General features: G+C 38.1%; 4 protein-coding genes and 1 long non-coding RNA gene across 5 annotated transcripts; 3 read left to right on the plus strand and 2 right to left on the minus strand.

Moving 5' to 3' along the window:
* Positions 1 to 1,574: 1,574 nt before the first annotated feature.
* On the minus strand, positions 1,575 to 2,660 carry LOC141845987 (bZIP transcription factor 44-like). The gene has a single exon (XM_074733967.1). It carries the CDS (start codon positions 2,132 to 2,134, stop codon positions 1,700 to 1,702), a length of 435 nt encoding a protein of 144 aa, XP_074590068.1. The 5' UTR covers positions 2,135 to 2,660; the 3' UTR covers positions 1,575 to 1,699.
* Positions 2,661 to 6,107: 3,447 nt separating this feature from the next.
* Positions 6,108 to 8,957, plus strand: LOC141846368 (bifunctional nuclease 2-like). Its single transcript, XM_074734388.1, has 10 exons — positions 6,108 to 6,376; positions 6,519 to 6,855; positions 7,153 to 7,323; positions 7,397 to 7,446; positions 7,513 to 7,569; positions 7,708 to 7,773; positions 7,869 to 7,943; positions 8,338 to 8,457; positions 8,535 to 8,628; positions 8,700 to 8,957. The coding sequence occupies exons 2-10, from the start codon at positions 6,534 to 6,536 to the stop codon at positions 8,753 to 8,755; spliced, it is 1,011 nt and encodes a 336-aa protein (XP_074590489.1). The 5' UTR covers positions 6,108 to 6,376; positions 6,519 to 6,533; the 3' UTR covers positions 8,756 to 8,957.
* A 2,140-nt stretch (positions 8,958 to 11,097) lies between these two features.
* Positions 11,098 to 11,894, plus strand: LOC141846012 (protein MIZU-KUSSEI 1-like). Its single transcript, XM_074733995.1, has one exon. It carries the CDS (start codon positions 11,098 to 11,100, stop codon positions 11,848 to 11,850), a length of 753 nt encoding a protein of 250 aa, XP_074590096.1. The 3' UTR covers positions 11,851 to 11,894.
* A 4,467-nt stretch (positions 11,895 to 16,361) lies between these two features.
* On the minus strand, positions 16,362 to 17,031 carry LOC141846016 (uncharacterized). Its single transcript, XR_012603313.1, has 3 exons — positions 16,773 to 17,031; positions 16,524 to 16,687; positions 16,362 to 16,425 (listed from the first exon to the last, which is right to left on the minus strand). It is a non-coding gene; the product is annotated as an uncharacterized LOC141846016 (long non-coding RNA).
* On the plus strand, positions 16,967 to 19,412 carry LOC141846013 (auxin efflux carrier component 3a-like). Its single transcript, XM_074733996.1, has 4 exons — positions 16,967 to 18,113; positions 18,190 to 18,647; positions 18,727 to 18,803; positions 18,876 to 19,412. The coding sequence occupies exons 1-4, from the start codon at positions 16,967 to 16,969 to the stop codon at positions 18,940 to 18,942; spliced, it is 1,749 nt and encodes a 582-aa protein (XP_074590097.1). The 3' UTR covers positions 18,943 to 19,412.
* The last annotated feature ends 5,965 nt before the right edge of the window (positions 19,413 to 25,377 follow it).

Consider the following 25,377-nt stretch of genomic DNA (forward strand, 5'->3'; position numbering starts at 1 on the left):
ACCTTAATTTCAACATTTTCAAGGTTGAATTCATATCTTTCTCGGTATTTGATTGACTTCAACCTACCATGACTTCCTCTGCCCAACATTCAGTTATCCGTGATCTGTTGAAACTTTTCGTTGTCTAACATTCGATCAACTTTGATTGCTAGAACTTTCTCTACCCAACATCCAATCATCTGTGACATGTTGGAACTTTCCGTTGTCTAACATTCTGTCAACCTTGATTTGCCAGGACTTCCCTCATTACCAAGTGTCTGGTCCTTCATGATCCACTTGGACTTTCCGTCTCATGTTAAGTGTCCAATACTCCATGACCCACTTGGACTTTGGACTTTTCGTCTCATGCTAAGTTTTCGATCCTCTACGATCCATTTGGACTTTTCTCTTGTTAACTTTTCATTGGACTTCCGATTATCAAGTGTCCGATCAACTTTGATCCACTTGGACTTTTCTCTTGTCAACTTTCCATTAAACTTTCGATATATCATCGTCAAATATTTAGATCAATCTTGACCTACTTAACTTCTTTACTAACATATTAATCAAATATTAAAATTCAAACTTGAGTCAACCCGAACTTAATCAATCTTGACCTGAGATCGATTACAGCAACAACAATAACAACACTCTCACAAAATAGTCTGATAGAAAACACTTCATCAACGAGTTAGAATTGGAAATATAATTATCAATATTATATTATATCTAACTAAGTGACCTTAATTATAATCATTGTAAAAAAAAAAGACCGAGCTAACTCAAATTAAATCGATCTATTTTGTTCAATTTAAAAAATAAAGCTCATAGATGGACTACTTGAGCTAAGGTATAAAATAAGAAGGTTCGAATTCGAATTCCATCATGGACAAAATATTCTAGAAGTCAACTTTTAGTATACATAAGTTATGCTTCAGATTTATCCAATAGACAAATTAGAAAAAAAAACTATATACCTCAATATTAAATAGTATTAATTGATCAAGTGGGGAACAATTATGAAAGGTCACTCTTCTAATCAAATTCATAAAGGAGCTAGCAAAGTTGGACTTCAACAATAGTGATTATCTGAGATCACAAACCTAATTTGCTTTCTTTCTTAATTAGCTATCACACTAATGGACATGCTTATTGTTTAATCCATCATTATATTTAAACCAAATTTCTCACCATGAACCAAGCAATTCATATCCTTTAGCACATAAATTAGTTAGGTATATATGTTTAGTAAGCTAATATATATTAAATGAAAATTTTAAATAATTTCTTTAATTATATGTGTTATCGTAAGGACAATTTTATCGAATGATCTCAAAAGAGTTAGTATCCTACATCTCTTGCGCTGAAAAATTGAATGGATAACCGCCCTCCTGCCTCCATCCCCGTGTGTGGAGAGTGAGTTTCGTGTGGCAAACATGAATATACAAGCGATAAATAAGATGAAATTTGATACATTTTATATGGTTCACATCGTTTTACTAAGGTGCATATGTCGCGTAGGAAGTTATCCTCTACCGATTAGTTGCACACGCGAATGGGTTCGATCACGACCCGAGTGATGCGACTAACTCACCTAAACCAAACCAACACAATTTATTAGCACACCCCCCCTTCTCCCTGATCCAATGATCCAACGGCTCCAAAGGGAGCTTTCACATGAAGCTCGGTGCAGAGCATTGTATTGCATCCTCCGGCCATCTCAGCAGTAGAACATGCTTTCCGGCGAGGCCATGATCGGCTGATTCATGCACATGAAGCTGCCCCATGAACCGACGGAGTTGAAGTTTCCTCCCCAGTTCGCCGGAGAGCCGCCGCCGAGGCCGCCCACGAGGCAGAGGATCTCTTCGAGAGCCTGCAGTCTGCGGCTGAGCTCCGTCCCCTGCGCCCTCAGCACACAGTTCTCCGCCTCCACTGCAGCGCACTGCTGCTGCGTCAGGCTCAAGCTCCTCGCCAGTTGCTCCTTCTCCGTCCTCAGCTGCTTCGCCTGCGCCGTCAGGCCGTCTAAGTGCTTCTGCTTCCGCATCCTCGACCGCCTCGCGGACTCCCGGTTCGATATCATCCTCTTCCGCTTCCTCTGCTCCACCACGGCCAGCAGGCCTTCTTCCGAGCAAGTCGACGTCCCAAAAGAAGCCATGCGCGATTCGTGATGACCTCTATGAAAGATCAAATCTTGGGTGGAATTTCAGCTGAATTGTGTGGTTTCGAAGTCGATTATTGATCGCGATAAAAGAAGAAGAGATGAATGAACTACAGAGCGGTTTCAGGCGTCGGAGACGGCGAAAAGTTCACGAGAAGACGTAGAACCAGTAAAGGAAGACGACCGAGAAGGATTGAACAAGATGCGTCCTCCGCCGGAGAGTGGAATTGATCATAAACCCGCAGAGGAGAACTTCACTTAGGATAGGCGACATCAATGAGAAACCTCAACAGAAAGATACGATACATGAAGCTGCAAGATGGGATTTTTACACCAGAATTCGAATAAAAATTAGATTTTTTGAAGGTCTATCAGATGAACACAGTTCCCAGACAAAATCTAGGCAGAGTTTCTCTGAGTTAGATTTGAGGAAGAAGAAGGCTAACAACCAAAGAACAGAGCAGCATAATCTCAATGAAGCTAAGCAATGGAGAAGAGGGGAAAGAGGGAAGGGAATTGGAGGAGAAGGAGGGAGTGGAATTTATAGAGAAAAAAGGAGGAGACAATGGAAAATTAAATGAATTAAAAAGAAAAAAATTGAGAGGAAAAGACTGATTTGGTATCTTCTTGGATGATTCCTCTAGTTTCAACTTTTTAAACCATTTGCTTCTAGAATTTCTACATGAACCGAAGAAGAATAAGGCTAAAAGAAATTTAATTAGTAATGATAAAAGAAAATAGCTGAAAATATGATATAGAGGAATTCATAGAGCACACTCTACTTTGGAATCTGTTTTTAATAGAGAAGTGTTCTTCAACAAGTTAGCACTCTCTTGTCCTTTGTTTCAAGAACTAGTGAAATTCAATGCATGAGCAAGAGCCACTTGGGCAGGAAACATCCAGGTTTGTTCAGTAGGACAGCAATCAGAGACATTTCCCACAACAAAAACAAGGTGCCTTGGCCTTTAATCAGCTCACCATTTTGGAAAAAAGTAGGAAGCCACTAATCGAAGACAAAAGTCTTTTTATATATACATATATAAAAGAACAGTTTGTTGCATGAAACTTTTGTCAATATGAAGCTCTACAGAACAATCAGACTGCATTAGATCTATTATACTCATTTTGGTCCAAAAGAACATGCACAAAAGAAAGTGATGTTTTCTAAACTATTCTTAAAGAGAGTTTTAATGGGAGGAAAAAGAAGACAGTGAGAGCACTGAGGTGCCACTAGATGGACCTTTGAGGTCCCCTAGTGTCTTAAAGAGGCCATGGTTGCATTAAAGATGCATTCACTATCGTCAATCAGTCGACTAGATAATATAAGGTTCATACTTCATTTGGACTCCTCATAATCTTAGATAAACAATGCAATCTATTTTAGTCCATCAAGCTCTTTTAAAGTTAAAGCACTTTGATAATTGTAGAGTAAGATCATATCTATATATGTTTATGAGAGTTTTATCCTAGAGTTTTATCCTAGTGGTAATTTACTCAAAAACTAAGAACCGGATGATAGCGAAACTGACTGACTTGACTAGACAAACCAAGAACCAAAACAAGCAAACCTAACCACCAAGAGATTTTGAGAAAAGGGAAGGCAAACCTAACTACCTACTCACTGCAAATCACAAAGTGGAGTGTCTTTTGAGTTGGATTCCAACTGCAAAAGCATGCAACTGCCTTAATTGAACATCATCATGCTCATTAGCAAGTTTACATGGTGACCTAAATTTTTGTCTTTCATCATCTTCTAGTTTAAATTTCTTCTTCATCTTTCTTATTTTTGATCATCAACCATTAGTCAAGCTTTTATGATCAACTATAATTAAAGATCCATAGAGACACATAGTTGATGTGTTTGGTATATATAGTAGATATGATAAATTAAGAATAAATTTCATAACTTATTTTTTTTTATTTAAAATATTTATTTCCATATTTATCATTGAGTTGAGTTTATAAAATGAGGTTATTTTCTTATTTGTTCTATCAATTTTATCCTAAATTTTTAAGGTGGTTTAATGGTTCAAATTAACAAACATACATTGTATTTATTCCATGAATATATTTAACTCTTTTTTTAATTCATTTTAATCATATCAAAATCTTCAAGAATCTTTACATGAATATATACTCTTATTTTAATTTGTGTTTTGGAGTTAACTATACTGCTCATCTAAAATATTATTTTACTAGGTATGTAAATAAAAAATTTTAAAAATAAATATTTATTATATTGTTATTCTTTAATAAATTTAAATGTATAAAAAAGTTAATTATAAATACTTATTTTATTTATCCTTTTAACTTTAATTTTTTAAATGAAACAATATATAAAAAATAAATAAGGCTGGAAGACTTTATAATTTGGTTTTAATTTTCATTTTTAGTAGATAAAAGTCTTTTTTTTAAAGTTATTAAAACAACATTCCAATCACAATTTAATATCTAAAATATCATTTTATACTCTCTATCAAAAAGATAGAATCCGCCACCCAGCAGTTTCACATGGTCAATTTTATAACTATCTGTGAGGAGGTAAATCGAAAAACTACAGTTACTCACGACAGAGTAGACATTATCATTTTATACTATTCAAAGGAAAGTAGTATTTTAAGTATTAAACAAGGGATAAAATGTTGTAGTAATTTTTAAAGAGGAGTTAAAGCGATATAAATAATTAGGGTTTGTTGCCCATACAAATAGAAAAAAAGTAGAATAAAAATCAAAAGATATCCTTTATTATCAAATTATCAAAAAGAACGTTGATTTAAATTTTTATCAAAAAAGAACATTCTACTTTATTAAATATCATTATATTTATCTAAATATACTTTAGTATTATTTCATCCAAATCTTCTATTTAATTTTTGAATCGATAGAACATATTATAGTAATTATGAAATCATAACTGCTACAATATAAATATTTTTAAATATTAAATATATCGGATACATTGTATTAATTATGAAATAGTAGTTGCTATTTTGTATGACCGATTTAGAAATTAATCTTTAAGATTTAAAAAGAGATAATAATGTTAAATAATAATATTAGATGATATTTAGATAAATATATAAAATAATAAAGTGGGGCATCTTTTAATTAAAAAAATTAAAGTAGGTGATGATTTAAAAATAAAAGGATGGTCTTGATGAGTGTCAATTTAGATAGATCAGATTGAAATATAAAATATTATTAAAAAATTTCAATTTGAATCCGATCTAAATTTGAATTTAATTTGAAAATTTTAAATCTAAACTCGTATAATCCAATCAATCTGAATAATTTAGAAAAAATTAATTATTATTTATTATTTTTTTCTATAATTTTTTATTTTTATTTTAATATTTTATTATTATCATACTAACATTCTATTCAAACATCTTAATTTTAAAATAAAATTTAATTTAATTTAAAAAATTCTTAAATCTTAAATTCATATGAATCCAATTTATACTCAATCCAAATTTAATAATTTTTAATCGATTCAGATCGACGGATCATATTTATTTTTTTGACACTTCTAATATCCGTCTCACTTATGCCCAGAAAAGCAAAAAAATCCAACAGACTTTGACTTTTTTAAGATTCTTATCCATTAGTGGGACCCAGCGATGATGACACCCCCGAGATGATAAGAAGGCAAACCAACGATGGCCGTGGGAAAGCAACAATCCACCTTTCCAATCACTTATCCCCTTCCTCATCTGCAGTTATCACAAGCCTGGCCCATCCATCATCATCACCACCAGATATTTCTGCTAAATTCTACCCCTCGAATCAAAGATTTTCCTTTTCCAAGATAAAAAAGGAGATAATTTTGATAAGTCTGATCGATGGACTTTTATTCCCACAAGGAAAAAAAAGTTTTTTCTTAGTATTCCGATTGATTGATTGAAGTTTAATCTTTGATCATTATCAATTCTTAATTGCTATTTGGTAGTTGATTCTTGATGCCACTGCACTTCTAGATGGTAGGAGACAAACCACCGCCCCTGGTTTCATCCCAAAATGACCACAATACCTTCGCCATGCTGCACTAAACCTTCTTCGATGAGCCTGGTGTTTTTGGTAATTTCAGCGAAGAGGATAAGATCATCAGGAGCATCAACAATCATATAGTCCTGTTCTTGTCCTTTGCTTGTTTCCTTTCCTCCAAAACAGCTGCTGTAAATAAATTTTGCTAGTGCCTCTTCTAGTTCTTGGTGTTTGGAAGCTGGAGCTTCTTTTCAGGTAAGTTTGATTAAGCAAAAGGATTAGAGAGAACACCTTTTTGTTCCTTTCCCCTCTGTGCCCTAAACCAGGCAAAGTTCTTACTGCTGTTTGTGAATCTGTTTGTAAATTAGGTTTTCTGGTGTTTGTGCTCTTGGTGTAGGGTTTAGGGATTGAGATGCAAATGTTGAAGGGATCAGTTGTTTCCCAACCTAGTGTTCTTGCACATGCAAATCATGTTGCAAGTTTTGCTCCTCTACCGAACATGAACATGAGCATGAACCCGGCAAAGGCTAGAAATTTTCGAAGTATTTTTTTTGGATCGTATGGTAGACTCAAAAGTATTACAAGAACATGTGAACTTTTTGTTCGACCTTGTGAAAAGAAGACTTGGGCTGTTTGCTGTATTTTCAGTTCCTCTTCTGATGGAAATGGCAGTTTAGCTGGAAACTTCGACGAGAACGATGAGGAATTCGTGAATTCTACTGTCATCGAAGCCGGTAAATTCACAAACTTTCTCCTCCTGCCATATTTACTCATTGTTGCAATGCACTTATCAGTTCATAAATGAAACAGATTGTTAAGTTTATTGTTAGGACTGGATAATGTTTGATCGATGATGACGAATGAATTGCTGTTATATGTTGATGAATCTGAGCATATTTCGGTTGTTTGTTTGTAGTCGAGGCAAGAAGTGAAGTTTATTGTTAGGACTGGATGATGTTTGATCGATGATGACGAATGAATTGCTGTCATATGTTGATGAATCTGAGCATATTTCGGTTATTTGTTTGTAGTCGAGGCAAGAAGTGAATTGGATGGCCTCGTGATAAAGATGCACGATGGCCGGTGTCTAAGATGTGTTCATAATAACCCTCAGGCAGGAAACTTGCCCTACTATCCTCCTCACCCGGCTATCGTGTTGAAAGTAGAAGATGGAAGTGATACATTGCTTCCTCTCCTAGTTGGTATGCACTTTCCTACCTGTCAAGACTGTAATAATTTGACGAAAGTTGCCCTAAAGAAGTTTTGCTTTTGTAGTTGAGATGTCGAGTGTATTGCTAATTGCTGCAATTTGTCGGATTCAGCTGGTAAGATTTGCTACGATATTGAATTATGAAGACTTTCATTCTAATTCGAAAATTTGTCTTTCGAAGGTGAGACCGACCATGTATGAAGTAGTCCAAGAATTGGTTGAGAAGATGGGATACACTGTAAGTTAAATCAGAATAGAGTGTTTCTTGCTCTCGAATAAATATTATGCCGGCGTATAGGAACAGTTTTTCGACTTGTTCAAGATTCAGTTAACTTTTGTTCTTTAGTTTTGTAAACTTAGAGACATCTTTTTACAGGTACACCTTGTTAGAATCACCAAGAGAGTGAAAGAAACTTACTTTGCAAAGTTGTATCTGACGAAGGCAAGTATCATTCCTCGAACTCATAAGAATGTCATTGCGAAACTAATTATTTTTAGGAAATAGAAAATCTTAACCGATCGTATGTTGATGTCCAGGTCGGAAGCGAGAACGAGACTATTAGCTTCGATATACGACCTTCAGATGCCATTAATATGGCTGTCCGATGCAAGGTAAGATTTGTTTCCTACGATCTCCGCCTTGATATCTGACCTTCAGTTGCTACTTGTTTCTTTTCATCACCATGTTCATCATGCCTTTGGTTTCTTCGAAAAAAAGGAAAATCTCTTTGCTTTACATCTGTGATTTCATCTAAGTGACAATCAAGGTTTTTATGAAAGGATGAGTAAAATGTGTTATGGACAAAACAAGCAATTACTGTCTAGGATGTTCGTTTCAAACGAGGTTTTGTATGATAGAAAATCAATGAGAATGAACTTGCACGAACCTATGGTATCGTAGTAATACGAATCTAAGTAGGCCACTTTCGTATGAGCGGATCGGAGTAATGTATCAATGGTCCTGATATCTAGATTGAGGCAATTGTTTTTCACTCTTCTCTTTCAGGTACCTATACAAGTCAACAAAGATCTTGCACTGAGGGATGGAATGAAAATAGCTGAGCCAACAAAGTTAGCAGTGAAAGCTGTTCTATCACACGACCGCGCTTTATTCACAGAACTCGATAGATAACACATAGAAGTTTAGATAGATATAACTTAAGCAAGATTGTCGACGATAAGCATATATGTTCTGGTACTGGCAGGCCCGACGGTCAGCCTTGCAACGAAGCTATCGAATTCGATTTGATTCGTAACATGCTGATTGCTGCGGTCGAGGAAAGATACAAAGATGCTGGTACAAAAACTACTGTCTGAACTTGCTACTCTTAAATCGACTTTCAGAACTAACGACGATGACTTTTACAGCTCGGTGGAGGAACAAGCTTTTGCTGCACCGATCGAAGCGGAAGAGCTGGCCTTGACTCGTGCACTCCTCGATCAAACATGTAAATTCCGATGTCGATACTATAATCCCCGGGACCTAATGCGGACTGCTTGTGCGGTTGGAACGATACAGTTTCAGTGGTTGAAATGCATGTATCAGCTTCTTCATGTACAGTCAGTCGTAAATAATGTACTGGACTGGTTTTCAGTATGTCTTCTTCCACTCTCTTGGTTTGCTCATGAAGTGCGAATTAAGAAGCTTAGTCGATTGTTGTTCTTTCTCTGTCCCAGTCTTCTTTCTCCCATTTCTGAACTTGCTTTGCATTCTCATGCTTCTTCAACCTTGACTGATGTTCTTTCTCTGTCCCAGTCTTCTTTCTCCCAATTCTGAACTTGCTTTTCATTATCAGGCTTCTTCAACCTTGACTGATGCTCTTTCTCTGTCCCGGTCTTCTTCTTTCTCCCATATCTGAACTTGCGTTGCATTCTCAAGCTTCTTCAACCTTGACTGATGTTCTGTCTCTGTCTGGTCCCAGGCTTCTTTCTCCCATTTCTGAACTTGCTTTACATTCTCAAGCTTCTTCAACCTTGACTGATGTTCTTTCTCTGTCCCGGTCTTCTTCTTTCTCCCATTTCTGAACTTGCTTTGCATTCTCAAGCTTCTTCAACCTTGATATCGCTAGCTATTATGCCACTTCGCACTCGAAACACGATACAAAGGTGGCCTTCTCCTGTGAATTGGGTATGTAATGCAACAACTGGGAAAACGCGACTGTCTTCCTTATTGCTTGTGTCGGCATTCTATCGAACACAAGGATTACTCGATGGTCGAATATTTTAATATAAAATTATTTATATAAAAAATTCTTTTAATTAAATTGAATCGATATTAATTGTAGCTATTACAATAGTGATTATTATGATAAATTGATAATTAAAGATACAAATGGTTAAGATGAAATTACTGTGATACGATTTTGTGATTATGGATTTGAGACGCGAAAATAATTTCTTACAATGTATGATAAGATTGTGTATAATATATTTTATATGATTTTTTTTTAGATATATATTGATAGAAATTTTATGTACTGGATTGTCCAACACTGTCACACCTAATGTTGCCTTACTTAGAGTTCACTGATTGGGTATTAACTTTCTTCCTCACCTCCATATCCATCGAAGGATTGGATATCTATCCCTATTCTCATACCCATTAGAGGATCAAATATCCTCTATATTAATAATTAACTTTAGATGTCAACTATGATGTTGATTTTCAAAAATCAATGTCATTATGATTTTTTGAACCTGTCATCAGATATAAAAATTTTTAGATTCAATATGAATGCGGATTTGATCTTCTATCCATATCCGACCCAATACTCAATCACAGTGGATGTTGATTTTCAAAAATTAACGTCATTATAATGTTGCTATTTCAAAATCAACACTAACTGTGATTGATTATTCGGGTCATATAGATAGGAGATCAAATTCATGTTCATATCTGAATTCGAAAATTTTCATACCCAATCATTTAATTAGATCTAAAAAATCTCTTGATACACATAGGAGTTAAATTGCTACGCAATTTATGATTATCCGACCGACTAATCCAACACCATTCACGACCTGTGACAGCGATGTGTAGCCCTTGCACCGCTGACCGACTATCCGACCGCACCGATAGTTACGCGGAAGGCAGAGGAATTAAATTGTATAGCAGAGGAAATTGCTACACAGATGAGTAAAATTACTACGCAGACTAGTTAAATTGTGTAGCAGAGGAGTTAAATTGCATACCAGAGGAGTTAAATTGTTACGCATAGGAGTTAAATTGCTACGCAGAAGAGTTAAATTGCATAGCAATTTACGACTATCTGACTGGCTATTTGACTGATTATCCGACTACCCGATATATTAGGGCCGCCCGACAACCCGACCATCTGACATTATTCAAAACGTAGAAAGATCTACCGTCCATCGTTATCACACATCGCTACTTCCCATTGATTCCGATTGGATATTGGATCTTTCATTGGATTCGGAGAAAATTATCATCCCTAGTCGGAATTGTCTTCCCTTCCTATCTAAGTTGGATCGAACATGACTCTGAACATTGCCCTTGCTCACAAGCTCTACTTATATATTTCAGCAAGCTGGCGTCAGGGACGGCAGGCAAGTCTTTCTAGTTCATCTCTTCTCTGATCGATCGTCAAATTGTCTGGTGAACTGCTCACCCTCCACACAGCGTCATCCCTCCTCATCTGTCAATTACTGCTTCAGGGTGGGACGATCGGCCAGGTGCCCATAAAAAGGGACGTGAGAGTCGAAACCATCCAGCAGCAGCTGTTTGCTTTGCTTGATCTTCGCCCAAATGAAGAGCATTCTGGCAAGAAGCCCCCACGAGTCCTCCTCCTCCTCCTCCTCCTCCTCCTTCTCGTTCTCCAGGAGGCACAGCTACTGGCTGATCGAAAAGCCAGAGGACGAAGAGATCCTCTGTTTCGACCGCCGCGACGGCCCGTCGATCATGCGATCGCGGATGGAGAAACAGAGAGAGTTTAGTTTCTCTTTCTCGCGGTTCCGGTCGGCGGTGTTCGGCCGGCGCAGCGAGCCGGGCCTCGGCCGGCAGGTGATGGGGACGCTGTTCGGGCGCCGCGGCGGCCGCATGCATTTCGCGGTGCAGGGGGGCCCGGGCGCGCGGCCGGCGCTGCTGGTCGAGCTGGGGGCGTCGACGGCGGCGCTGGCCCGGGAGATGGAGTCGGGGCTGGTGAGGATCGCGCTGGAGTGCGAGCGGCCAGCGGGAGCGGCGGCGGAGGAGGCCAAGCGGCTGACGGAGGAGCTGCAGTGGCGGGCCTACTGCAACGGGAAGAAGTGCGGGGAGGCGGTGCGGAGGGAGTGCGGGCGGGAGGAGTGGCGGGTGCTGGGGGCGGTGGAGCGGGTGACGATGGGGGCCGGGGTGCTGCCGGCGGCGGACGGGGAGGTGATGTACATGAGGGCGAGGTTCGAGCGGGTGGTGGTGTCGAAGGACTACGAGGCCTACTTCGTCATCAATCCGGACAACCACCGAGGACCGGAGCTAACCGTCTACTTGCTTAGGAACTTAATTAATACTAATAAGAGTGCTTAGGAACTTAATTAACACTAATAAAACGTGCTTTCTTGTTTGTAATGATGGTTTGCAAATAAGTACTTTTTACTGGTTTTGAGACAATGATCTCGTCGTACAAATTCTCAATTTATCTCTTTATAGATGATTGTAGGATCGATCATGTGAGACCGTTAAATAATGGATTCCACTTTTTACTATTGAAGTAATGATGGTTTGGTTCCTCCATAACTCCACACTACAAGTTCAATTCAGTTGGTTGAGCTTGAGTCCAATTGGGAGACGCACCATTTTGCATCTATGTGTTGATTCAATTAGTTATGTTCTTGACTAGGTGGGCAAAATCTTGATTAAACTGAATTGGTCCAACCGATTGAATTAGAAAGTTCAATTCAATTAATTCAAAATTTTATTTATTTTTAAATCTTAATTATTTTGATTTATTTAATTTGATATTAATTTTAAATTGATTAAATCGAATCAACATCCATGACTACTATATAGTGAGCAATCGACTATTATATCTGAATTGAACAATGACTATGTAACTCAACTAATAAATCGGATTGATTCAATAGCCTAATATCAACCGACTGATAATGTAATTTTATATTGATTCAATTTATTTGATTTTGATAGCAAATTTTGATCGATTCAATTTGCTAAAAAATTGATTAGTTCAATTTTGATATGTTCGTTTTGATTTTTAATCCAATGCTCATCCTTAGTTATTGGTATCCAAATGTTCTTTAGGGGTAATGATCCTTTCGTATAATATAATATAATTAATATCGATATGGATGTAGGAGTGAAATAATATTTTATTTTCTAAAAAATAAATGAATCCACCACCTCAACAACCCTAGAGTCGGCTCCACGGATATGAAATGAGATAAATTCAAGTATACAAGTAAGAGGAATATGATGGAATGAATTTCAAATTGTGAATTCCTACAAGATTCTACTCTTGATGCTACATCAAAATTGTCATGTGGATGCGCTATGCCCGGAGTCTTTTTTTATCTCCCTAGTACCTTACTAAAGGGGTTAGTGATAGGCCTATAGCTGCTCTTTTTCCGTTTACTTATATATATATATGTATACAATTTTTATATCCTATGCGACTTTCCGTGCGTGATATTCATCCGCGATTGAGTGTGTGTGGCACTCAAATCACTTTTGGGCACCTAGATTCGTCCGGACGCACACTCAATCATGAACGCTACGTGCACGAGAAGACACACAATATATATATATCTATATATAAAATTGATATCCTATGCGTCTTAAAATACGCGATTATGCATGACATCAAAATCGGAGCGCCTGAAAAATTTCGAATGCTTGAAACAGTAAATAGTATCATTTTATATTTTATATTTATTTTTTGATTTATGGTTAAGCCATTAAATTTTTTTTCCTTTACGGGAGTTGAGTTATAATATTAAACACAAAAAAATTTAAAATAAAAATTATTATTTATTTATTTTTTTACCTGACGGTTAAGTCATTTAAGATTTTCACTTTAGGATTTAAGAGTTAAGTTATAGTATTAAACACAAAAAAAAAATTAAAATAAAAATTATTATTTATTTATTTTTTTGATTTTGATTAAATTATTTAAAAATTTTCTTTTATTTAATTAATATCATTAAAAAATTTTCGGGCACTGAGAATTATGATCCTATACATGAGTCATTTTCCATTTGATGCCTATTTCCACTAGGATCATATTCCTCCACTCTTCTCCTCTTTGGCACTAATGACTCTTTCCCCTGTTTGGCTTTCTCAATTGGTGATGACTAACAATGATTGCTCCATAGAAAATGCAAATTCCATCGCTATCTTTCTTTTCTTTTTCTTTGGAGAAGTTCATTCAAATATTTCTATGATTTCTTTTGAAAGATAGTATGAGCAAGCACAAATTCACTCAAATGTAGTATGAAGGATATGTTAAAGTATCATAACCCTAAATTCTGATATCTAACAACACTTTAAAAACAATGAGGTGTTAGTAAAGATGGCACTCAAACTTTTATCAAAAAAAAATGAAATGACTATGGAACAGAAGACACGTAATCATGGAATCAAAGTTTAGTATTAATGTCTTTGAGTTATAGCTGAGTTGGTTATAACAGAGTAGACTTGTAATAATTCGAAGGATAAGAGTTCAAATCCTCACAAATAGTTATAGAGCCGAACAATACTCTCAATTAATTTCTCAAGTTTTGAAAACACTTACCAGCTGCTGAAGAAGTAAAAGGGAAGAGACCACGGAATGTGGCCCCAACACATTGCTTTTGGTCTTATCAATCACGGGGTCAGTGAAAAATAAAACGACAACAGAACAATCACATAAAAAGCTAAAAGATGATCAATAAATTTACGGTAAATTTTTAAAAGGCACATTTCAAATTTGAGAATGTCTAAAAAAATATATTAAATTTTATTTTAAAAAAAAAAAACACACTTGATTTCTATTTTACACTTATGATACTTATGGACTTTTTCATTTTTTTCTTTTTCAATTGCATATAACATTTAATTTTTTTTCTTCTCTCTGATTACCTGTAATACTATTTTTTTTTCTTTTCTTTTAAATTAAATTAAATTTTAATTTTAATTTTAATGGACAGGAATAATCTTCTAAATTTATTTATTTATATTTTTAATTTTAAAACTTTAATTAAAATTTTAAAAAAATAAATAAAAAATTAATAAAAAATAATATCTTCTATTTTTAATATCTAATTATAAAAGAATAAAAAAATAAAATTCATAAAGCTGATTTTATTAATAAAAATAATAAAAAGAAATAAAAAAATTTAGTATTGATTTTCAGAAATCAACACCACAATTTAAATATCAACATCGTTATGGTGCTGATTTTTAAAGATTAGCACTATAATATTTTGAAAATTTCAAATCATTTGAGTACTATTGAAAGAGTCTTAAAATAGTAAACAAGGATTTATTTAGACTCAGATTCACCTAATAAATCTATAAAAGTTAGAATGAGTTCGATTAGAGCTCTATGTCTCTTAATGAATTTTGATCAAAATTTATTGATGAACCTAGGACATTTAGATTTCTGAAAATTTACAATGAGATAAAAGATGTAAATGTATAAAAGAGAGATATAGTGAGAAATCCTAATCCTGAATCTTTCACATAAAGTTATAGACAATTGCCAATTGACATAAAATTTAAAATTTTCTAAACCTTTTGAACAATATTGAAAAATTATTTACAATGATAACAAAGGACATCTCTTGGAATCTAATGCATTACATAAACCTACAAGAGTTGAAATGAGTTTGATCAAATCTCTCTAAGTCCATCAATAAATTTTACAGTTTTGATGGATTTAAACGACTTGATTTCTAAAATTTTATAATGAGATAGAAATATAATGTGTAAAATTAAAATTATCTATGTCAATTAAAGTTTAAATTTAAATTTAATTTAATTTAATTGAAAAAAATAATAAAGAAAAAAAAGGAATAATATTACATGTAAATGAAAGAGGAGAAAAGAAAAATCAATAAGTGCCAACGGATAAAACGAAAATTAAATACACCTTGGAAAAATATAAAAATATAAAATTTAAAATGCGTTATTTGAAAATTTACCGATATATTTAACTTTGACCATGTAAGTTCTTTGAACCTCCAGTCCTCGACGTCGACGACTCATGTATGAGTCTCATGAGTTAAGGCCTTTCTTCCTTTGGGCGAAATTAAAGTTAGAGGCTCCTTTTCCCCTTCACGTCCAATCCATCATGCATGCGTGTCTTCGTGCTCATGTGATTCGGCTGCCTGCATGCAAAATCCTAGCTAGCGAAATGAAAGCAGGCCGAAGCACATGGTTTTCAGTCAACCATTTCACTTTTGTCCACCCCAAAAGGTGATCCAAAGATGCTGACTTGGTGGCTCATGGAGTTCTTCAGATTAGGCATGTCTGGAGAGGACCAACTAATTAATCAAGCTCCAGAATATATCCTCGCTCAATGTAAGCACAAGCCTATTAAAAGCTCCGCTGTCTGGAAACGGCGACAACGCTGACGTCCCCGTTTCCGAAACGCTGGAAAACGTTTTCATCCGTGGAAACGCTGAATTCCGCCCCTGCCGCCTTCGCCAGGCCCCGGAAACGCAAGCCCCTCTGCTCCTTGTTCGCCAGGCTCCTTGTCCGCCCCTTCCAGTGGCTCCCTCCTCAACAAATCCGCCAGCGCGAACACCCCGCCAACGTCCATCAGCGCCACTGCCCCTTCGTGACACCCCTTCGCCCTGCCGCCTTCACCAGGCCCCGGAAACGCAAGCCCGCTCATAAAGTATAGCGCTGCCATGCAGTGCTCCTTGTCCGCCCCTTCCAGTGGCTCCCTCCTCAGCAAATCCGCCAGCGCGGACACCCCGCCGGCGTCCATCAGCGCCGCTGCCCCTTCGTGGCACCCCTTCGTGACGATTTGATGAGGTCTTCGATGTTTCCAAAATCTGAAACTTCAACTATTATCGTTCCCGTTTCCGTTTTCGCATTTTCCGTTTCTCGTCTCCAAGTTTCCAGACAGCATAGATTAAAAGTAGTGACGTCTACTTTATCCTAAGACGTGCAGTCCCAATCGTTTATGCATTCAACTAATTAATGAACCAAGAACAAGCAAGAGAGGTGAATCAAAGAAAGAGAGACCTGAATGTTACCTGTGCGAGTTACAAAGCTAGCTAGCTCTGTATCTGCGTCGGTGGCTGCTGGGAAAGCACGCATAACTGGAAGCAGCTCACATGCCGGGTTTCGCTTTCTGCAGAATTTGTTTTCCCCCTGGATTTAATGAAACAGTGCAGGTGCAGCTCGATCGATCATCCACCTGTTGGTTTATGATCCAGGAAACAAGGAAGTTAAAGAAAAACAAAGAGAGTAAAACTAGGTGACTTCGTGGTGCTGCTACTTACTCTGCCCACAAAAATCCAGAAAGATTTCCTGCCCATTTCTTCACTTTGTGTATCTACGCCAGATACAGAGCTTGAGCCAATCACAGAGCTTGTCGTCTTCTTCCTGCCTTTCATTCTCGATCATGCACTATAAATGGTCACACAGCGCGCTTCCTTTATTCTCGGAGAGTCGCTGATCGCCGGCGGGAATAAAGATGATATCTTGGCATGACCTGTATACGGTGCTGGCGGCGGTGGTGCCGCTGTACGTGGCGATGATACTGGCCTACGGGTCGGTGCGATGGTGGGGCATCTTCTCGCCGGACCAGTGCTCCGGGATCAACCGCTTCGTCGCCATCTTCGCCGTGCCTCTCCTCTCGTTCCACTTCATCTCCACCAACAACCCCTATGAGATGAACCTCCGGTTCATCGCCGCCGACACCCTGCAGAAGCTGCTGGTCCTGGCGGCCCTCGCCGCCTGGTCCAATGTTCTCCGCCGCCGCCGCCGCCCGCTCCCCGGCGGCGCCGCGCCGCTCGACTGGTCCATCACTGTTTTCTCCCTCTCCACGCTTCCTAATACTCTGGTGATGGGCATCCCCCTCCTCATCGCCATGTACGGGCCTTACTCTGGCTCGCTCATGGTCCAGATCGTCGTTCTGCAATGCATCATTTGGTACACGCTAATGCTGTTCCTCTTCGAGTTCCGCGCCGCCCGCCTCCTCATCGCGGATCAGTTCCCCGACACCGCCGCCTCCATCGTCTCCTTCCGGATCGACCCCGACGTCGTCTCGCTCGACGCCGGCGCCGCCGAGGCCGTCTCGGAAGTCGGCGGCGACGGCAAGATTCACGTCACCGTCCGCAAGTCGACCTCGTCGAGGCGATCGGCGGCGATGATGACGCCCCGCCCATCCAACCTCACCAGCGCCGAGATCTACTCCCTCAGCTCCTCCCGGAACCCTACTCCGAGAGGATCCAGCTTCAACCACGCCGATTTCTTCGCCATGGTCAGCGCCGCCGGCGGAGCGGCGGCGGCCCCTTCGTTCCGTCCCTCCAGCTTCGGCGCCGCCGACTTCCACTCTCTCCAATCCTCCCGCGGCCCCACCCCGCGCCCCTCCAACTTCGACGACCACCTGCAGCCCGAAATCACCGTCGCCAGCGCGGCCAAGAAACCGCACCCGCACCCTAACCGAGCGGGGACGGCGGACACCAAAGAGCTTCACATGTTCGTGTGGAGCTCGAGCGCGTCGCCGGTGTCGGAGGTGGCCGCCCTCCCCTCCTTCGCCGGCCACGATCCCGACCTCGACCACGGCGCGAAGGAGATCCGGATGCTCGTCCCGACGGAGCTCCGCACCACCGCCAAAGGTTAATTATACTAATTAATTAATTAATTCCCTTAATAACTAACCAATTAACTTAAAATAACCGTGGGGTTTATTAGAGGGCGAGGATTACCGGGCGGAGGAGTCGAACTTCGGCGGCGGAAAGGGGGCGGCGGAGGCAAGCGGCGGGGAAGGGACGAAATCGGGCCGTCCGATGCCCCCGGCGAGCGTCATGACCCGTCTGATCCTCATCATGGTCTGGCGGAAGCTGATCCGCAACCCTAACACCTACTCCAGCCTCGTCGGCCTCATCTGGTCGCTCGTCGCCTTCCGGTGGCAGGTGGCGATGCCGAAGATAGTGGAGAACTCCATCTCCATCCTCTCCGACGCCGGCCTGGGGATGGCCATGTTCAGCCTAGGGCTGTTCATGGCGCTGCAGCCGAGGATCATAGCGTGCGGCAACACGGCGGCGTCGTTCGCCATGGCGGTCCGGTTCCTGGCCGGCCCGGCGGTGATGGCCGCCGCCTCGATCGCCGTCGGCCTGCGCGGGACCCTCCTCCACGTGGCGATCGTCCAGGTACATTGCACTGGTGGGTCCGAGATGTCGACCCGAGAGCCTCCCGCTCACATGCCATGCTTTTTTTTGTTTCTGTCAGGCGTCTCTTCCGCAGGGAATCGTGCCCTTCGTCTTCGCCAAGGAGTACAACGTCCACCCTGCCATCTTGAGCACAGCGTAAGCAGCCCGATCAACGCCGAACACAGTGTTGTTTTCCATTGATTCATTCGTTCGTTCTTCAATGCGCAGGGTGATATTTGGGATGCTAATTGCCCTTCCCATCACTCTGGTCTACTACATCCTCCTCGGCTTGTGAGGCCCAAGAAATCACGCCACTGTTCCTTTGATTTTCATGTTAAATCTTGTTCCTTTTTGGTTTTGTTTTCTTCTGAGAAAGAGGAGACGATGATGCTTGTTCTTGCCATCCTTTACCTGGAATATATACCCTGTTTCTGATTTCCAGTGGGCATCGGTGCTTAAAGTTAGCTTGGGTCGGGACCTCCCAGAGGGTTCGGCATGGCCTGCGGGACCATGGTGATAGAGCCATTGATCACAGATGGGTCACAATTATGGGCAGCGGGCAGTCGGCACATGGAGGGGTCGGATTGATGGATGGTGGTTCATGTCTTGTGCTGGTCCGACTCGGCTCGCGCTCGGTCTGGGCATGTGAACGCGACCGATAGGTGTGGGCCGGACCCGAGTCGGCATGCGAGTGCCTTATCTTTTTGTTCATTCATGTACAAGTCTAAACCACCAAGGATTTACCTAGAAGCAAGACGAAAGAAATCTGTCAGATCTTGTGAAACGAAATAGTAAAAGCTAGTTGCAACTTATTAACTGCAGTTTTTCGATTTACCTTCTCACAGATAATCATGAGATCGACCGTGTAGGACCGACAATCGATTTTCCAGAGCCTAATCTGCAGGGGAATTGTCAATATATTAGTCTTATAATTCAGAAGGAATTTTGCGATACTCTTACTGAAGCAAATGATGAGGGCTTCAAAAACTAGAATGCAAATGGTCTTTTAGTTTTATACCATTTGCATTAGCACATGTTTGAACCTTTTTTCCCAAAAAAACAAAACATAATACTGGAAACGACCGGTTGGAATTTAGATCACTCGAGATGAATGAATACCTGATCTGCAACATTTTCTGGAACTGCAGGTATCCTGTTTGTGACTCAGGGATGTGCATTCTGCTGTAGTAAAGAAATAATCTGGAACGCAAATTTAAAAAGATAAGATGATTATGATGGCACAATTGTTCCCTGCAATATCATTTTTGGGTTATACAGATAACCAAGCTCCAATTCTCTCTTTAAATCATATGCATGAATCATCTTATTCGACAGCACACTGAGTCAAGAACTAGAGCACCCTTCTTATTACTATAAATGTATCCTCATTCCAAATTTAAGAATTGTTGCATACATACCATGTTCATTCCCGACCGAGAAATAAATGAAGCCGTGCATCAAGTCCAACATTAACAGGGCGACACGATAACTGAAACAAGATGAGAAGTTGCCCATGCCATTCTAGAAATAAGAAAATAAAATTGTGGCATAAGAGAAAGAACCTCAAAGGTTAGATTGTATATAGTAATTAACCATATTGCCTTTTCTATTAATGAGTGCTAATTACATGGAGGAACTAAACATTAGCAATGTTCTAAAATAAATAGTATGGCAAATAATAGAACTGATGCTTGCCTTTTCTTTTGTAATAGCTGCGACAATTAGGTTTAGATATTCGATCCTAACATTCAACAAACAAGGGAACACTGTGATATCATGGGAATGGAAGTAGAATGATTAGACAGAATCATTGATTTGTTTGAGAACCTTAGGTAGGGAGGTGAATAATAATGTAACTACTGTGGAGCCACACATCAAATCATTTGAAATTGACACTAGCTTCCGAAGCATGAGATTTATAACATTTGATTTTCTCCTCCAGTCATGTGAATGACAATGGAAGTTCTGAATCAAAATAGATTGAACTGCAATTCTGAGTGCGTATAACCACCAATGTCCAGCATGGAACATGAAAACTGACTCTAAAGTCCAATTCAACATGCACAAACCAACAGGATACTGAGAATTGGAAACGATTATATCCGCAAAGGACATTAGAGATTTATGGTTATGGCAATCATATAATACAGAGATCAATGATGGACGATGGCAAAACCTTTGATTTATAACTAGTTTCATTGGTTCACATTTGCAGTAGTTTGCAAATTTTAGCTACATGAAGTTCATTGCTAGTAACAGTAGACATTGGAATTGGTCAATTTTCAGTTGGTCCTCTAAAGCAAACCTCTGGTTTCTGAAAAGACTGGTCAGTTCAAGTAACTTCAAGCAGATTCTGATTCATTTCGATACATCAAGCTTTTTTAAGCATATACTGGAGCCAAAGCTTACCATATATTCTATAAGATGGAATCTGATCATGAGATCTGTCAACAATTACAAAGGTTCTAACCAACTGGTAAATGACACCTCAAATACAGCCTGCAGAACTAAGTTTCAACCATTGGTCCATCAACCGAAATAAATGACACATCAAATACAGCCTGCATAACTAAGTTTCAACCATTGGTTCCTCATCCAAAAGCTACCACTATTTATGGAAATTAGATCGAAGCTCACAGAATCCAATTATTAATATTATTACAGCAGAATATAGTTGGATTGACTATTAAGAGTAATTTAAAAATCAAAGTAACTTGAATGACATTCCACGCCATATTAACGGAGTGAGTTAGCATGTCGGACATCAAATTAGCTGCACTCACACTATGGGGTATGTTATAGAGTGATACATCATTTGATTTGACAACTTTGCTAGACAAAACTAGAAGGTTGTATCTAAACAAGCTTAGGCATAAGCATTGTACTTGCATCTTATCAATATTGAAGCAATTTGAATTCAAGCAGAAATCAAAAGAGAAACTTCCATCTTAACTATCAATATCAAATACAAATTAGATGCTAAAATGATGTTTTCACAAAATGGAAATCAATCTTGTCCACCCATCAAAAAAATTACTTCAAAATGATATGGTATCCCAAATGAAGTAAAAAAAAAAGTCTTCCATATTGAGATTTTCATCGTTAGTAAGAAAGAGGTTCCTATGTTGTGTACAATAAACTAATACATTATAAATGGCAAAATACTTTCTAATTTCATATAAAAAAATTGAACAATAGACAAATATTGTTATTGTCAGAGCTCTAGTGATTAATGGCCAACTCTTGTGGTCCATTTGTTTGCTGAAATAATTTTCATGTAGAAAATTTGTATAAGAAAAATAACTTTCTCGTTGTCTTAAATTCCTCTCTTATTTTTTTTTGATAGTCTGCTCTCTTAGACAGAAAATGACTTCCACAATACAATTTTTGCAAGATGAAAGAACCTTTAGATTTTACCAATAACTAGCAATATATTTACCATCCAATTGGTATTTAAAATCATATAGATAATCAGACATAAATCTGTAAGAAGACCAAGTATGAAGCCATTATCTATGTCAAAATTTTAAGCACCACAAATCGAAATTCTATCCTTATGAGAAGTCGCTGAAGATGATGCCAATACCACTTACAGAAAATTTACAAGTTGACTAAACGTGATCACAAAAACAAACCTTCTGAGTAACCACGCCATTTTAATTGATTCACGAAATTATAAAATTGGGGAAGAAGAGAGAGAAGATTAACCTTAGAACAGCTTCTGAGATGAAAGCACCATCATAGAGCATGTCTAGCTTCATAGCTGGCAAATTAAAACCGCCACCATGTCCATGAAGAACTTGCGGCAGCTTCTCCTTTTAGCTATGGTCACAAATAATAAATCAATTATATCTAACCAAGAATAAATAGCGTGTTGCCTCTAAGTTATTCAGGCTCTCTTTAACTTTTATAAATGATTTTTCTATATTGATTCTGATGGCAACCAGTTCCTGTTATAAGAATTTATAGAGAGATTTGCATGGGATCTTTAGGGATTTTAAATTTTAAATTAGGATATTAATCAATCAATATCCATGATTGCTTTAATCGCTTATTTAAATTCCATAATTAGACATCCATCAAATCACAATTATGTCCATCAACACATTATAGATAATATTTAAAATTTAAAATAAATGCTTAAAAAATCCCTTTACATACAAAATTGTAATTTTATCCTTCCAATCATATTATATTCCATATTGGTCATTATCAAAAAAGAAGGAAAGCCTTAGTGCAACAGTAAAGTACTACTTACGTTACACTCACTCATTTGCTTAAGATCACTACCTCAATGATGGAATAAATCATTCTATTTTATAGTGCAACACACCAAATGTAAATTACATTATTTTTATAACTTAGAACAATTTGAATAGTTACAATTAAATGATTACTCTCCACTATAGATCTTGTGATTTTAATCACAAGTATAATTTAATAAAATATTCAAATAATATCCAATTAGTATCATATACTAATTATAATAGAATATACCCAAAATATAATACTCACCTGATTAATTAATAAATTATTTTGAGGGTATATATAATTTCAACACCAAACTGGAGGAAAATAATTCACCTATCCGCTGAAATGAAGAAAAAAGATTATTTATCTAGAGTTAGGAGATGACACTACAACACTCACCACTGGGGTTCTACTGGCGACGAGGAGAAGAACTGCTAGGTGCTCGTTACCCAACAAGAGATTCTGCCCGTCCCAGCCTGCGTGCAGCACGGCCTGGCGTTGCTCGCGTATGAGTAGCGAGTGCCGACGATGCACCGGTCGGAAGAGGGTAGATGCGAGGGCGGCGACGAGAGAGAGACCCGCGGGAGGAACGGTGGCGGCGAACTGCAGATCGGGAGCGGAGCCGCGAGGGTTGGGAAAGAGGGTAAGGTGTCGATGCAGGATCAGATGAATTTGAATCTGATCGAAATAAAAATATTATAAAAAAATTTTCAACTGGAAATCAATCCGAACTCTATCCAAAATTCTTAAATCCAAATCTGAATAACTCGAATAATCTGACCGAAAGAAATATTTTTTATTATTTTCTTTAATAATTTTTTATTTTTATTTTAATATTTATCATTATTATATTAATATTCAACTATTATATATATATATAATATTTTAATTTTTAAAAAATTTAATCTTAAAAAAATTTTAAATATATTCTTGAACCTAATCCAATCTAAAAATCTCCGACTTAAATGAGCTAACTCATGGGGGTGTGAGTCAATCAGTAAAAAATTCATCATTTGATAAAGTAGAGTGGAATAGGATGAAACGGACTGAAAAAATCTCCAACTTAAATGGGCCACTCTATAAAAAAAATTATTGAAAAATCCTTACAATTCATTGAATTGGATCACTTCATAAATAAATATTTCTAAAAAAATCTAAATAAAAGTTTTAATTTTTGATTCCACACTTACATATATTAGTCAATGGGTACAAAAAAAAATTTCATAACTTTCATCATAAAGTTATATATATCATCTTAAATTCATAATCCATAATCCAATTTTAGCAAAATAAATTCCTTCTCAACCCGTCGATCAATCTGAATCCGCCACAGACTACCCCATTTGGACCTACAATCCACACAAACTGATCCATTTATATTCTACTTTTAAATAGATTGATAAAATTTCAACTCAATCTGTTTAGATTACTAGATAAGACAGAACAAGATGAGTCAATCCGATAGACCCTATGCCCTATCCAAACTAAAAGCTTTACTTGTCGGGACAGTTTTATATCTTATATAACAAAACCTTATATATAGGATTTGATACCTTGTGTGACTTATCGTGCACGATATTCATCTACAGTTGAGTGCGTGGAGCACTCGGATCACTTTCGAGCGTCTCAAACTCGTCCAAATTTGTACCCAATCGTGAACATTGTGTGCTCAAGTAAACACGACATTCAACTAAGTGCGTGAGATTTCCTAAACATTTATGAAATAAAGTATCATGTTTTGGTCAAATGATTGCAATAGTGTATTTTGCAATAAAGTCCTCTTAATTTACATTGTAGATAACTTGGTGTCTGTGAGACACAGAAGACCATGATTATCGGTCCCTTGTGAATTATAAACTAAGGCTCACAACCAAGATGACTTTGGACAAACCATCGGGAACGGTTGTAGTGTAATTCGGTGACTGTCTGTCTTGACTGTAGAATTACACTAGTGCACTTTGTGTGTATTGAGTAGGACCATTGAGGTTGTTCGATTTACACTGACTCGCAAATTGAACAAGACCTCTGTTATTATAATTATGCACTCTTAATCCCGATGTAATAAATGGGCACCTATACTTAGTAATTATTGCTTTGATTTACCAAAGGGTGAGATCTTTCCGTCAGATCAAATATTCTCGGTAAGTTGGGTGATGTTACTATTTATACGGTGTGCCATTAATTATAGAAGGAATCCGTGTCCCAGTAGGGCTGATGATGTCCCCTTGGAGAGCTCATAAGGATTGTCAAGTCAAATCTTGCAAGTGGACTTGGTCCGGCTGACAATAAGGTTGAGTGGTACTATTCAAGGTCTTAGATGTCGATTATTGAGTTGTCAGTGAACTCAGATAATTGACGGACATACGATATCTTAAACACGGGGAGCAATGCATAAAATAATAAGAAGGAACCCATAACGTAATTTGGGGATTGGATTGGTAGTGCAATAATGATCCTCTAGTGGAATGGATCGTTGTTG

Source organism: Curcuma longa, chromosome 15 (assembly GCF_044706935.1).
Source record: "Curcuma longa cultivar G26 ecotype Majalengka, Jawa Barat chromosome 15, ITB_CL_G26_1.1, whole genome shotgun sequence".
Lineage (NCBI taxonomy): Eukaryota > Viridiplantae > Streptophyta > Magnoliopsida > Zingiberales > Zingiberaceae > Curcuma > Curcuma longa.